This window comes from Dreissena polymorpha, chromosome 7 (assembly GCF_020536995.1).
Source record: "Dreissena polymorpha isolate Duluth1 chromosome 7, UMN_Dpol_1.0, whole genome shotgun sequence".
Taxonomy (NCBI): Eukaryota; Metazoa; Mollusca; class Bivalvia; order Myida; family Dreissenidae; genus Dreissena; species Dreissena polymorpha.
The window spans coordinates 79,717,469-79,733,733 of record NC_068361.1 but is presented as its reverse complement, the minus strand read 5'-3'; the positions used below and the strand labels follow the sequence as shown (position 1 = coordinate 79,733,733).

The 16,265-nt window shown below is 37.6% G+C and overlaps 2 protein-coding genes across 22 annotated transcripts in view; one reads left to right on the top strand and one right to left on the bottom strand.

Moving 5' to 3' along the window:
* Positions 1–8,609, top strand: part of LOC127839328 (nucleoporin NUP188-like) — a 104,817-nt gene extending 96,208 nt beyond the window's left edge. Inside the window, exons 42-46 of the mRNA XM_052367631.1 lie at positions 527–605; positions 2,045–2,176; positions 3,137–3,219; positions 5,555–5,684; positions 7,405–8,609. Coding sequence (XP_052223591.1) covers positions 527–605; positions 2,045–2,176; positions 3,137–3,219; positions 5,555–5,684; positions 7,405–7,611 — 631 coding nt within the window. The 3' untranslated portion in view covers positions 7,612–8,609. The remainder of the gene's footprint in view (positions 1–526; positions 606–2,044; positions 2,177–3,136; positions 3,220–5,554; positions 5,685–7,404) is intronic.
* The window catches only part of LOC127839330 (A disintegrin and metalloproteinase with thrombospondin motifs adt-1-like), a 288,676-nt gene that overhangs the window by 250,002 nt on the left and 22,409 nt on the right, over positions 1–16,265 (bottom strand). The gene's annotated exons all lie outside the window — the stretch shown is intronic.

The following is a 16,265-nucleotide window of genomic DNA, read 5'->3' as shown; positions in this document are numbered from 1 at the left end:
CCCCCCCCCAATTTTTTTTTCCCTTTTTTTTATTTTTGAAAGATTGTCTAATAAATGACCACACCCCACATTATATACCCCCTCTCAACCCCCCCCCCCCCCCCCCCCGATTATTTTTGAATGATCATCTTATAACTTATTGAATATGAACAATTTCTCCATGATGGCCTATGTTATACTGTCAAGCACTCGAATAGTCCAGCGCACTGTCCTCTGACAGCTCTTGTTTGTCTTATTTTTGGGAGATAATGTAATAAATGACCACACACCCACACTATACACCCCTCTCCACCCCACCCCTCCCTCCTTTGTGATTGAAGTATTGAGATAGGTCCCTTCACCTTTAAAAGAACAATAGATGAGCGGTCTGCACCCGCAAGGCAGTGCTCTTGTTTAAATTGCCTTAGTCATATAGGATTCTAGGATTTGCATCCATCGATAAACAAACTTTAATAAGCGGTGGAAATCAATGCAACAAATTGGCTTGTTGTTATTATTTGTCTTTATATTAATATTATAATTCCAGCATGCTCAAGATCCTGGGTGCCAGTTTTGTGGCCCTGAGGAAGTTTACCCCAGACCTGATACAAATACTTGTGGACCAGGTAAGGCTTGGATAAAAAGAAGCAGAAGGGCTTATCAGCAAACTAAGCACTTATCAGCTGAATTTGCTTTCAATGATAGATTGTGTTGTTGGTGTTGAAGTGTTGAAGCAAAAGGCCTATCGTAATGAATGATACATGCATGGATTTTCATATAGTAGTTAAAAGTATGCGCTGGCTGGGGGTTCAGTTCAATGCCAGTAAATCAGACCCTAGGTTCACGTTAAAAAGCCCATAAATACTCAAAATCAAAGAATATTTCGTTAAATATTTTGCAAAATAAAGTAAACACAAAAAAATCAATGTTCCTCATAACAATAGCCACAATTTCAAGGCTAGATGTGGTCTGGTAACGTAGATTTAACACGATACAAAATGCTCATTTTTGTTATTAGCTCGGCGTTTTCAGAGAAAACCCGAGGTATTGTCGCCAGCTCGTCGTCTGACGTCCGCCGTCCGCGTCATGCTTAAACCTTAACATTGGCTCTAAAATCAAAGTGCTTGCCCCTACAACTTTGAAACTTCATATGTAGATGCACCTTGATTAGTTCTGCACGCCACACCCATTTTGGGGTCACTAGGTCAAAGGTCAAGGTAACTGACATCTTAAAAAATAAAATCTGACAAGCTTTCATTTATTCAAAACTGCACCCGAAGCCTATGCGTGGCACCTTTTATGTGGTGCTCTTGTTTTTTTGTGTCACAATATATGCTATGTGAATTTTTGGTTATGATTGCCAAAAATGTGCAAGCAAACGTGAGAATGGCTTTGGGCGGTTGTAGGAGCACAACGTGGTTCTCAACCTTCTTCCAACATTGCCCAAGGACAGTCTCGTAATTGTTTGGCTATCAGGACGGGAAATAAACATTGAATATATTGTTGCACAAAAAAGAAAAAAAATCATTTTGTATCTCATTAAATCTATGTTACCATACCATTTCTTGTGTTGAAATTCTGGATATTGCTATAAGGAACATTGATTTGTTTATATTGGTTGCTTTTGAGTATTTATGTTACTTTAAAGAATGTGTTGCATTCTTCAAGCATTCTTTAAACTGTGGGAATTATATACAATTTACTAATTAGCTGGCTTTGCTGCTCAGGCCTTTGTTTCTTTTATTGTAAATTAATTTTTCTTTTTCTTTAACATATTTATTCAAATTTTATTATTAAATTATTCATGTCCTACTACCATTAAAGATTGATTTAATTGGAAAAAGTCGTCCTTCAAAAGATTATGTACTTGAGTGTGTCGTATAAATCATTCTGTTATATAAAGCACACATTTACATGACACTCAATGTTTCCCTCTCTTAAATCATTTAATATTAGGATTTAAATGTTTGTTTAATGTTAATTGTGTTCACCTGATAAGGCATGGTTATAAACTGGACAGTGATTGGTAGATTTAAACTCATTGAGCACATTCCTGTGTTTGTAGAGCATGGATGTGGGTGAGTATGAACCATTCCTAGGGGTGGGATTTAGTACCCCACCAGCAGACCAGGACACCCCACCCACCTTCGGTACAATGCTGTCGTGCGTTAACATCGCCATTAGACTCCTTGCAAAGGTTGGTGAACAAGTGTCAATAAATAATTTTAAACCTTCACCACATATATACGTTTTTTTATGCATTTGTAGTCCTTTTTTTTTACATTTACAATATTAACATTTAATTAAATATCTTTTTTACTAAAATCAAGTTTTAAAGGCTTCATTTTCATTCCTTAGTTACTGATTAGCAGCAAACAGCATTAAACCTGAACAGACTGCGAGTAACTGGCAGGCTGTTCTGGTTTAATACTGGTTGCAAAATAATACAAATTCTTGGTAAGAACATTTTCAACAAGTTAAAACTCCTGATAATTAGATTTAGCTTTGGAAAATGAAATCAATTAGGGTTTTTCTTGTCAATAACTTTAGTTTGTATTGACCAAGCTTGATTAGACCCAAAGCTTGATGAAAGTTTGAAAATATAAATTTTGCATGGAGACCTATCTTAGGATTGTATTTTGGGCTAGTCTGATCAATGTCAAGAACTCTCATAGTTCATAAAAATGGTTTTCTCTCCGAATCTTTAGTTTGGATGCAGGTTTTTCACTGAAATTTTGTTGGAAGGTATGTTACATGCACAACGATTTTAACTGACATCGATTTTCATTTTTGCCTATCAACTTCAATGGAAATTCATTTTCAATGAGGAGCAAAATTGATTTTCGATTGCAAAAAATGTTTTGTGAACACGGGGCCTGCGTTGAAGTCCATTTGGGGCCAGTCGTGTGGAGGAAAAGGTCACTGTTTCTGAACATGGAAAAACTGTTTCTACTGAAGTAACTTATTTTGGATCATGGAGATATTGTGATAAATGTTATGTGTTCAAAGAAATACATATACAGGGTAGTTATCACAAGAACTAGAAGAAATCTATTAGACACGGGCTCACAACGCGGTGGAGGGGGGGGAGGTTGAAATGAGGCAGAATATATAAACTATGCCTTAATGCTGACTGTACTGTATGTATTAATTTCAGCTTGAGCCAACAAAATCTCCCCAGAGGGCTGACCAGGCGACATCACAAGCTTCCCACTCATCAATATACCAGGTTATTTCCAAGTGAGTTCAGAAAGGATAGGTTATGTATTTGAGTCGCGTTGTTTGAAATAGGGTTTTTATGCATGTGCAAAAAGGGTCGTCACAGTCTGCACAGGCTTATCAGGGATGACACTTTATGTATTTTGTGTATAAATGAAGTTTTTTCTTAGGGAAAGTCCATTTAAGGCGGGAAGTTTCGTCCCTGTTTAGCCTGTGCAGACTACACAGGCTAATCAGGGACAATACTTTATGTACATACAATAAGCCCAGTTTTCTCAGAGTGCGTCTCATTTATGTATGTCAACTTAATCTAGTTGTTTAAAAGTTTCCCATTGTTTGATGATTCACACGGTTTGTTTGTTTCGGTACGTTATAAATACCCATCAATATTGTGGCTTTATGTATTGCCCTGTCAAATAGTTTTAATCTTGTTTAGAGTATCTACTGGTAGAGTGCAGGAATGTCGATCTGGTGTATGTTTGCTCAGCAAATCTGCCATGTTTAGGGATTTGTCCTTAAACAAGCCATTCTCACCCTACCTCTAAGTCAAGCAGGGCTGCTGTCAGTTAGTGTCCTTATGTTTGCAATATATACCTGTAAATTACTGAGACCCACTACACTTTTTTAGGGAAATTGTGAGTAGAGTATCTCACCATTTGTAAAGATTTTACTAATACTTTTAAAGCCTCATACATACTCAAAATCAATGTATATTTATGCCCCCTTCGAAGAAGAGGGGGTATATTGCTTTGCTCATGTCGGTCTGTCGGTCCGTCCACCAGGTGGTTGTCAGACGATAACTCAAGAACGCTTGGGTCTAGGATCATGAAACTTCATAGGTACATTGATCATGACTCGCAGATGACCCCCATTGATTTTGAGGTCACTAGGTCAAAGTCACGGTGACCCGAAATAGTAAAATGATTTTTGGATGATAACTCAAGAACGCTTATGCCTAGGGTCATGAAACTTGATAGGTAGATTGGTCATGACTAGCAGATGACCTCTATTGATTTTCAGGTCACTAGGTCAAAGGTCAAGGTCACGGTGACCAGAAATAGTAAAATGGTTTCCGGATGATAATTCAAGAACGCTTATGCCTAGGATCATGAAACTTGATAGGTAGATTGATCATGACTAAAAGATGACCCCTATTGATTTTCAGGTCACTAGGTCAAAGGTCAAGGTCACGGTGACCCGAAATAGTAAAATGGTTTCCGGATGATAACTCAAGAACGCTTATGCCTAGGATCATGAAACTTGATTGGTACATTGATCATGACTCGCAGATGACCCCTAATGATTTTGAGGTCACTAGATCAAAGGTCAAGGTCATGGTGACCCGAAATAGTAGAATGGTTTCCGGATGATAACTCAAGAACGCTTATGGCTATGATCATGAAACTTGATAGGTTTATTGATCATGACTGGCAGATGACCCCTATTGATTTTCAGGTCACTAGGTCAAAGGTCAAGGTCACAGTGACCCGAAATAGTAAAATGGTTTCCTGATGATAACTCAAGAAAGCTTATGGCTAGGATCATCAAACTTCATGGGTACATTGATCATGACTCGCAGATGACCCCTATTGATTTTTTCAGGTCACTAGGTCAAAGGTGAAGGTCACAGTGACAAAAAACATATTTACAAAATGGCTGTCACTACAACTGAGAGCCCATATGGGGGGCATGCATGTTTTACAAACAGCCCTTGTTCGTAAAATATTTGTAAAATAATGTTTACCCATTAAAAAATCAGTTTTCATTATAGTGAAAGCCGAAATTTCAACGCTAGATGTGGTCTGGTTACAAAGATTAAAGGAGTTACAAAATGCTCGTTTTTATTGTCCCCTACCGGTTTCACCGGAGGGGACTTATGGTTTGCGCTCTGTGTGTCCGTCAGTTTGTGAGTCTGTCACACTTTTCTGGATCCTGCGATAACTTTTAAAGTTCTTAATATTTTTTCATGAAACTTCAAACATGGATAGATGGCAATAAGGACATTATGCACGTGATTTCATTTTGTTCCTACGTCAAAAATTATGGTTGCTATGGCAACAAGTTGTTTTTTATATTCTGACAATGGTGGAGCCAGTAGGGGACATATATTGCTTGGCAATAGTCTTGTTTAATGTGTAACAATATATTCCATGTAAATTTCCAGCAACCATATCATTTAAGAGCGAACTTGAGATTGGTTTCGGGCAGGTCATGAGAACTACATTGTGCTTCCGACATTTCGATATTCGTTGATTTTGAGTATTTATGTGGCTTTAAAAAAAACAGCAGTAAATTATCTGGAGAAAAAACGATGTACTGCAAGATTTTAAATACTGTCCTTGTCTCTCCTGTCTAGGAGTCTGGTGATGTTTGTGATGGAGAATGCCCTCTACCTGACCATGTCCCAGGGCATGCTGTACCTGAAAGATGCCGAGGTCCACCAGAGGGACAAACAGCTGCTCAAACGAGAACTCGGCACTGAGCTTGTGAGTATGATCAAAGAAATGGTCATCATTTATGGTAAATAAAACGCTCACCGACACACAGTGTGATTTCCTGTTCTTGCAGCTGAGTTGCTGCTTTAAAGCTCTAACATTGCTTCACAAATGCTTTAATGGATCTGTAAAATACTACGCATATTTGTCGAGGAATAACACGCAAATTTTTACCTGACAAAAGTTTTCCGCGTCTAATTTTTCGGTGCGTCTTATATGTGGCCACAAATAAAAGTCAGAATATCAGAGTGTTAAAGTCAAAATTTCAAAAGTGCAGGAGTGATTATCATCACTGATAATTTTGTTGGCTGTTTTTATGTATCAATTTTACTTTTAAACCGAAATTAGATAAGTTGAGGAAGACTGATTTGACTTTATGGCTTTTGGTCAAACTATACTTCTTAAATGCTATGATCACGAGAGAACTCATTGCAATACTCGTTATTGTTTATATAATGCGCGTTGCATGGTCCCAAAGCTCTGAAGATGGGAACAGTTGGGACTCAGTTATGCGTGAATAACCCGGTGTCACTGTCAATCGAGATTTCAGTTGTTTATTGCAGTTTAAAGGCTTTCATATATGCCGACTACATGAATCGGTTTCTACGGTGTACTCCCCTACTGTAAATTGGTGGCTTGTTACTTAAGAGACTAATGATAGCAACCGGGTTTAATCCTTGTGGAAATTGTGTTTTTGTGCATAATATTATCAAAACATTTTTTCGACAGGTACACCCTTTGAAAAGCTTATCATTGAATTCATTACAAAAATATGTAGATGTTTTGTTTAATTCTCAAATTAGAAATATAACTTGTAATCCAAAACACAATTCCGATTGTTAATGTTCACGCGATGTTACAAATACCACTTTCAAATAAATAGTCCCGATGTATTTAGTGTTGATTATTTGGAACACTCTAAGCAGCTCTACTGACGTATCATGTGATGTTTTAATAAAAGTGATTAACATGTGGGTATGCACCCTTGACGATATGGTCCATAATTACGGGTAATGCCCTGTTTCTGATGTCACTATTGTTTAAATCATTACATTCTTATGAATATAATAATTAAACTTAATATAAATCAAATACAATGTGAGACAACAAATGACAGTAACCTCTTTGACAGGGCATCTTTGAACTGAAATCAGACATAAACAAGTCAATTCATTGAATTTTCCGGCAAAATATATTTTGTATATGGATGGGTGTAAATCCCTCTATATACAGTATAATACTAAAAACATAACTGTATGGTAATTGTTTATGCATTGCTATCCTCCCCATTGATATACATACACCCATGAAGTTTCATGTTGAAATATTGTGTCGTATTTGAGATACAGCCCTTAAAAGTTACTTCAAACAAACCAACAGAGGGCTTTAACTATTATTTAAGAATGTGTATGGTTATGGTTCTTATGCAAGTCAGTTCTCCTCATTGATATCACGAACTTTCATGTTGAAATACTGTATCGTAACTCAGATATAGCCTTAAAACGTTACATAATACGAAAACAACAAAGGGCGATAACTCTTATTTAAGAGACTGTATGGTTATGGTTCTTGTGCATGGCTTTTATTCTCATTGATCTCTACTCACCCATAAAGTGTCATTTTATTGTACCCACACTCTGAACCTAGTATTGTCTATATATAAATATTGTTCAAGACAACCTCTCTATCATTTTTGTTTGTTTTTTTACAGAACTCCATCCTCTCAGGTATACAGCGGTACCTGCGGCGCGGTGGCCCACACTCCCCCGCCACCGGTCTCCCACAGACGAGCCCACGCAGCGGTCAGTCGCCTGGCGGTCCTTCGCTCAGTCGGTCAGTGTCCCAGACCTTCATGTCCAGTCAGGAACACGCTGTCTTCAGACTGGTGCAAGAGTTCTCCAAGCAGGTGCTTCGATGATGGAGCAATTTTCGTTGTTCTTGAAGCGATTGGGATTAAAGACATTGAACACGTTTCGAAGGAGAGAACCTTACTTGGCTGGGATAAAAGACGTTTTCTTCAACTCCAAGCATTGTGATTGTATTGTTATTGTTCTATTAGCAGGGGCGATACTATATTTGTTTTGAATTATCAGGGTTCAGAGCTGGTACTAAAGTTCGGGACATTGTTTATACCGAAGAAACCGTTTTTTTTTCTTTGTTTTTTGCGTACGGTCTAAATATTTCTTTCAGCAATGAAAGATAACCTGAAGAAATTTGTGCAACAGTTTTTAGTGCTAAAATACCGCTAGCTGGGGGATGCTCAAGTTGTATCTAATTTAGTACTGAAATCAGATTTGAGATGATTGTTTTTTGCCAGTTGTATTTAAAGAGATGTATAATATCAATGGCTTTTTGTAACTTTTTCATCAGACAATTTTCAATTTAATATTTTAAGACAGTTTGATAGTGTTGAATGAATCAGCGAGGGTACGCCAGGTGCTTTGTACCGAAATCAGTTACATGTAGCCATGTAATACAGTACTTTAAACTGTTTCATCTTATCAAAGATACGCAAACCTGTTCACAGAAGGCAAGATTAAAGGCTTTATTATGTTTATTCCACATTTCATAAAGAAGTATTTCATGACTTTCGTTTCTTTCACATAGAGGATGTCAATAACATGTGCATACATAACGCTTAAAATCGGTAAAGACCTTCCTTGTATGACTGTTTGTTTCAAGTTACCACTTCTGTGAAAGTAACTCAAATAATGTATTTTTATTTACGCATGTGTACAATCGTTGAACCTGGATGATTTAAGTTTCTGTTAGCGTTTTACAAAATTTTGCAAGAACGAATGAATTGTTGTCAATAAATGAGTATCCTGAAGTAGATGATCATTTAAGATACTTGTTAAAAATGTCTGATTCGATAAAAAAAATACTACGAATTCGCAATAAACCATATTTCAATAACTCATTCTTTGTGATTGCTTGTTCTTACTGAAACTTTCCCTACATAATGGTGGGATGAGATATTGAAGAGCTACGGTCGGTCATGTTGGTGAGACAACGTGTCGCAAGTCGAAACCTTGCTGCTCACTCCAAGGTCAAGTTCGAGGTCGCCGTGGTGTAAAGGATATGGTGTCCGCCTATCGAACGGGAGGTCACGGTTCGATCCCCACCGTGGCAGCGTTCTGTAAATCTCCCCCCAAAGACACCAAGTACTGGTTCTAGGCCCAGGAAACGGACTCGAGAGCGTTTTTATAAGCCTTAGGCTTTCGATGCAATCGAGCTAAGGTCAAGTTCACAGTGGAAAGTAAGTCTGTAAATGTTCCTTATTTGTATATCATGAGCGTACATGTTCGTGTCCAGCATATATCTTCATTTTGCGTGCTGGGATTTCGGAATAAATTTGCAAACATGGAGACGAAGTTTCGCCTGTAAAACTGTGATGCATGCGTAAAGGTCAAGGTCACAGCGGTAATTCATGTTTTTAAGTATTCAGTAAAAGTACATGTTCGTGTTTGGCCCATAACTATATTGTTCATAATGGAATCTAATTAAGAAATCATCATGACGAGCAAGACAGTATTTTACAAAAGAAGCATCTCGTGTTCAGAAGATCAAGGTATTTAGTTCAAAGTTCAAATCACGCAAGGGGTAGAACATTTTTAATCAATAATTCATAGAGAGAAAGAAGTTTTATATTGCACCAATTTTCGGAAAAGCTTCAGCTCCCCAATAACAAGGTCAATGTCACAATTGCAGTTTGAAATGTTTATATGTGGCTAAAATCTGTGCGCATTTAGTGATCAAGTCACTTTGAAATTTCTGAAACCATTGGGCATAATTTGTTACTAAAAACAGGTGATGTATGGCGAAAAACAAACATTTTTCCTTGATTGAAGATAAATGTCACACTAAGTGATACGCCAAATCGTGACGGTAGTATGTTTGTATGCATGAAAACACTTATTCCACTGGCAGAAAACACATTTTCGGTAACCGTATATTCTATATGTCCCCGTTGAAAAACCGGTATTTATTAGCCGATTTCAAGTTTCATCGTATGTGACCATGGGTTTCACTAAGATCCGTCCGCCTGTCCATTTTTCAGTTTTAAACCTCAAAAAGTACTTGAACTTATGTTGATTATACTCAGTATGTGGATACACGGCTATATGGGAAAAAAGCATGCTATTATGGTTTTTCGTAAGACACAAATTCTGGTTGCTAGTATTAGAGATATAAGTGAAAACTATCCGAAAAATTTGAATCCTGCGATAGCTTAACAAAATAATTAAACTAGGCTTATGGAACTCTGGTATGTGTATAGAAGGCCGTATGTTGAATGTGCACGTTTTGTTAGTTTGGTTATTTTTTCAGCTCAATATTGCGGATGCTTTGGTGACAAAAATAGTTGAAAATCGAATGCTGGATCCTGTCATAAGTAAACTTTACCTAAGCTTGAATGAATGGAACTTGTTGAGATCCTGTTCTTACTTCTACAAAATTGACCTGGTAGGGGAATGTTGTTTTGTATATGACTTTATTATTCTTAATGTTGGTAGGTGCATATATCAGCATAAAATGTTTGCTTCCATTTATACATTGAACTGTTTTCATCCAATCTTCACAAGTCTGCTTTAGAATTTATATTATACATAGGCACATCGCTCCATTAATTGACAATTTGAGGGTGGCCTTTTTAGTGAGATTTAGTCAAAATTTGGTATCTGGTCTTGACACATTAGAGAAAACGTACGAATTATGTAGATAGTAAGGCGTTATTGGTATTTAAGTAACACAATTATGGCATTTTCAACAAATTTGATTAAAACCATGGTGCGCAGATGTTGGTTGCATTCATATACAAATACACTGTAGATTTTATATAATTTAATTTATATATTATTCGATCTGTTTTGACTTTCCAATCCAACATAGTCAAACAGTTTTCTTTTGATATATTGCCTAACTTGACGTAAGCTTTTCCTTAAAATGTCGTAATCAAAGACCAATGGTCAACACAATTGACCCAAGAGATTGAATGCTTTTGAGATGCATAATTTAAATTAACTGTAAGTATATGTTTTACTTCTGAAATGCGGATACCATCGTCATGGTATGTAAAACAACAAATGAAATGTTAAATCAGCTTATATTTATTTAAACTCTTCAAAACTCGGCAAAGTTTGGTCAACACGAAGAAACAAGATCGGATAATCTCAATCTGAACTTCCTTCTTTTGACCTACGGTTGTACGACTCGAAGTGTCGTCATATTTAAGCGGCCTGCTCTGTAGTCTAGAAAGAGACGATCTGTAAATGGAAAAGTCATGTTAAAAATGCAATGAGTCATGTTGAAAATGCGCTGATTCATGATGGAAATGCACTGAATCATGTTGAAAATGTGGCGAGTCATGTTGCAAATGCGCTGATTCATGTTGGAAATGTGGCGAGTCATGTTGCAAATGCGCTGATTCATGTTGGAAATGTGGCGAGTCATGTTGCAAATGCGCTGATTCATGTTGGAAATGTGGCGAGTCATGTTGCAAATGCGCTTTATTATGTTGAAAACGCACTGAGTCATGTTGAAAATTCGCCGAGTCATGTTGAAAATGTGCTGGTGTTTTAAGTAACGGAACAGCATCAGAAAAGCTCTTCATATTTGAATTCCATTTGTTTCAGTTGCAAAAACAACAACATATAGGCGAGCCGCCTTTGTGCAATTCTCGCGTTGCATATTCATATATTTTAATAATTGATGCAATTAAACTGTCACATGCTGTCTAATAACCGCGGAAATATAAATCCATTAAAGGTTAACTCAATCATGGTCTGAAAATTTAACGTAATTGTGACCTAGTGGAGCAGGGGGAAGGTGTAAGGTTTAAGTCCCTCAATGGGCACGTTCTTGCAAAGCCGGTTGCCTACCGATCAGTTTCTTGAAGCGAGGGGTACCAATTTAAAAAAATGCCTTCGTGCCAAGCCTCCGCAATAAAGGACAGAAATTTTAATGAAACTTTTACTGATGAAAATCTTAACTCGTTATTACGTTTACACTGTCTTTTCCTTAATCGCAATGAGTCCCACCTGTATGAACACATTTACTTTTGTCCAAATCAATCGATACCTCTGATACTCCTGCACGTGCTTTTACACCTTAAATGATAAACATAAATAACTCATAAATAAGTTAAAATGGCTTCCTCTTATCGCTACTTTAATAAACACATTTACTTTTTTAAGCACTTTCGATACCTCTTATATTCCTGCACGTGTCGTTGTTACAACCGCCATCGCCGCAGCACACGGAGCACGAGCCCTGACTCTCGTGCACGCAATCTGGGAAACTTGGGTCGCCGTAATGACCGAAACATCCCGCGAGGTATTGGAATACATTCTGCATTAAGACCTGGCAGATCTGTAATAAACATCATCATTGTACATAAAACAAGCTGGTTAATCGAATGGCCGAAACTGAAGTGAAATATCTCCTGTAGTATAGTCGATTAACGATGATACCAAATTAAACGACAATATCTATATTATATATTGAGTCGTAGAAAAGGCCTCTTCGAATCGCCAAGGATTTTAAATGAAGTAATAAATGCGAACATTTCTTAAATTGTCAAGTGCAATGCAAAAAATCGGTTAACAAATATACCTTTATAATTGAGTAGCAATCGAATATTTCGCAAAATAGGGACATTGGATTGAGTAAAGACACACTCGTTACAGTCACCACCACTAGAACGTACACACAAAATAGGGACATTGGATTGAGTAAAGACACACTCGTTACAGTCACCACCACTAGAACGTACACACAAAATAGGGACATTGGATTGAGTAAAGACACACTCGTTACAGTCACCACCACTTGAACGTACAAAATAGGGACATTGGATTGAGTAAAGACACACTCGTTACAGTCACCACCACTAGAACGTACAAAATAGGGACATTGGATTGAGTAAAGACACACTCGTTACAGTCACCACCACTAGAACGTACACACAAAATAGGGACATTGGATTGAGTAAAGACACACTCGTTACAGTCACCACCACTAGAACGTACACACAAAATAGGGACATTGGATTGAGTAAAGACACACTCGTTACAGTCACCACCACTTGAACGTACACACAAAATAGGGACATTGGATTGAGTAAAGACACACTCGTTACAGTCACCACCACTTGAACGTACACACAAAATAGGGACATTGGATTGAGTAAAGACACACTCGTTACAGTCACCACCACTTGAACGTACACACAAAATAGGGACATTGAATTGAGTAAAGACACACTCGTTACAGTCACCACCACTAGAACGTACACACAAAATAGGGACATTGGATTGAGTAAAGACACACTCGTTACAGTCACCACCACTAGAACGTACACACAAAATAGGGACATTGGATTGAGTAAAGACACACTCGTTACAGTCACCACCACTTGAACGTACACACAAAATAGGGACATTGGATTGAGTAAAGACACACTCGTTACAGTCACCACCACTTGAACGTACACACAAAATAGGGACATTGGATTGAGTAAAGACACACTCGTTACAGTCACCACCACTTGAACGTACACACAAAATAGGGACATTGAATTGAGTAAAGACACACTCGTTACAGTCACCACCACTTGAACGTACACACAAAATAGGGACATTGGATTGAGTAAAGACACACTCGTTACAGTCACCACCACTAGAACGTACACACAAAATAGGGACATTGGATTGAGTAAAGACACACTCGTTACAGTCACCACCACTTGAACGTACACACAAAATAGGGACATTGAATTGAGTAAAGACACACTCGTTACAGTCACCACCACTAGAACGTACACACAAAATAGGGACATTGAATTGAGTAAAGACACACTCGTTACAGTCACCACCACTTGAACGTACACACAAAATAGGGACATTGAATTGAGTAAAGACACACTCGTTACAGTCACCACCACTAGAACGTACACACAAAATAGGGACATTGAATTGAGTAAAGACACACTCGTTACAGTCACCACCACTTGAACGTACACACAAAATAGGGACATTGAATTGAGTAAAGACACACTCGTTACAGTCACCACCACTTGAACGTACACACAAAATAGGGACATTGAATTGAGTAAAGACACACTCGTTACAGTCACCACCACTAGAACGTACACACTATACACTGTTTAGAATTCTACAAACCGGAAGGGCTTTGCAGTTGAATCTATACCCCATGACAGTTCCGGGGCGGTAGTAGTTCTCGGCAAAGCAAACCTTTAAAAATAATATTGGTATTAATGGTACTGGTATCAATATTAAGTATATATTGCTTAGATATGTGGCGAATTAATTACTACTAACTATGTATGGCTAGCTATGCGGTAAATGAATTAATACTTACTACTTAGTTTTCATGGTAAACCTTTGCGTTTAATTAATTACTACTTAGAACATTGCATTTCTGGGAGAGCTTTGCGTCGAATAAATTTCTACTGAGTATTTCTGGAAGAGTTTTGCGGTGAACGTTGTATGGCAAAATATGCGGTCAATGAATGACTACTTACTAGTATTACTACTTACAAATATTATTATATTACATTTAGTATTTATGCCAAGAAATGCGTTAAATGAATGGAATTAGCGATTTTATCATTTCGCTCTTTCTTGTACATGTATTTCACTTCTTTCCTCAATTTTAACACCCCAAGAGACAGTGTGTCTGGCCTGTGAAACATATTAACCCGTTTTTAGCCGTCTAGAACATGGGTGTGGCCCGACTAGCTCATTTTGTTAAGCCGCTGAATCCAGAATTCGTCGGTTCGAATTCCACCCAGTCAAATCTTGTGGCGCTTGGAAATAAAATTATTTCTATACGTTGATTCTCCTCCAATCTCTGGATTGAGTGCGTCAGTTGTCAGTTACTGACATAAGAATGCGAAATAAACCCATTTATGCGTCCAGAAAAAAGGCCTTGGCAAACAGCGTAGACCCAGATGAGACGCCGCATGATGCGGCGTCTCATCAGTGTCTGCGTTGTTCGTTTAAAAGGAATTTTTGTAAGAAATATTCTTAATATAAAAATAGATATACTAGCCATCCCTAATTTTGGAAATAAATTGATCAAATGTAGACGGATGGGAGAGTCCACTAGGCATAAATGGGTTAATTCTTGTACATTTGTTCTCTTAGACTTTCTGGGCTTGCTCAAGAAAGGTGTTGGAAAGTTAAGAAACTTAGAATTGAAGTTCTGTTCAACCACAGGAGTTTGAAATTCTATCCATAAAGCTAATCTAATGGCTAAATAAAAAATATCCCTATATGGTATAAAGACTACTATATAGGGGTATTTTATTATTTAGCCATTAGATTAGCTTTATGGATAGAATTTAAAACTCCTGTGGTTCAATACGCCGTAAAAAACGTTCACCTCATCCGCTTTGCAGGCCTTGTCCGTGATGCAACTCGTAGCGTTTGTAACAAAACCCTGGCTGGAGTTGTCATCGCAGAGGTAACATTCTTTGCTGTCTAAAATGGATTATGAAACAAGTTACAAAAAGGTCGCACACGGTAGTAGCATAAATTTGTCGAAAAGGAAAATTGCAATCTCTAAGTACGTAGTTATCTCTTAGTTCTTCAACAGAGTAACCACTCTATAAAGCCGATCCTACCTGCGAACTGATGCTCGATTGGTCATTGTCTGCTCGGGTACTACTTACATGTACCCCGGGTACTCTTAATTAAGTATACTTACATGTACACCGGGTACGGTGAATGTACTTAAACGCACCCGGTCGATATAAGACTGTGCATGTATTCCCGCCCAAATTCAGATGTCGTAAAACACGCTACCGATTACCATAAAAGATTTTGTTTATCTTAAACAAACTTCTCTTTAAAAAAACTGCATCAACATGCTTTTTGAGTATGAGTTTCGATAATATAGTGGACATTTAACCGAAAATTTGACATAAATGTGAACATTATAAATTTTTAAAAAGTTAAAAGACAACGACCGATTTAGCGTTTAAATTCCCGGGTACATTGTATTTGTATCCGCGCCGACAAAGATCAATCGAGCCAAACTAATAGTCTATTACTTTCCAGAGACGAAAATGCAATTTGTCTTAAAAATTATCATTCAGTTTCTAACAATATCCGACATAATTTAGTAATAACCACTAGGAGTGTGTCGCTGTCTAAAACAGACGATACAAAAGCTTGTGCGCACATATGCCTTACCATTCTAACTCGTTGAAAACATTGTTATATGTCTTACAAGAATTGATATTCACGTAACTTATAAATGATATCGGATACGGTGATAATTACTTTTAATTACTTTTAATAATGAGTAGAGCATAAATGCTCTTGTAGTTTACGAGTGGGATGATAACTATTTCGTTTTCAATTTATATTATTAACATAACAGAGTACCATACCCGGACAGATAGCCAGTTTGCAGAATTCTGCTTCTGTTCCATTTCCGCTACAGTTTCTTCCGTGCGGCGCATTCTGGGTGAGATATTGGCAATTCCGGTCACGTGACTTATAACCTTTACCACAGGTGACCGAGCACGTGGTCCAGGCGGACCAA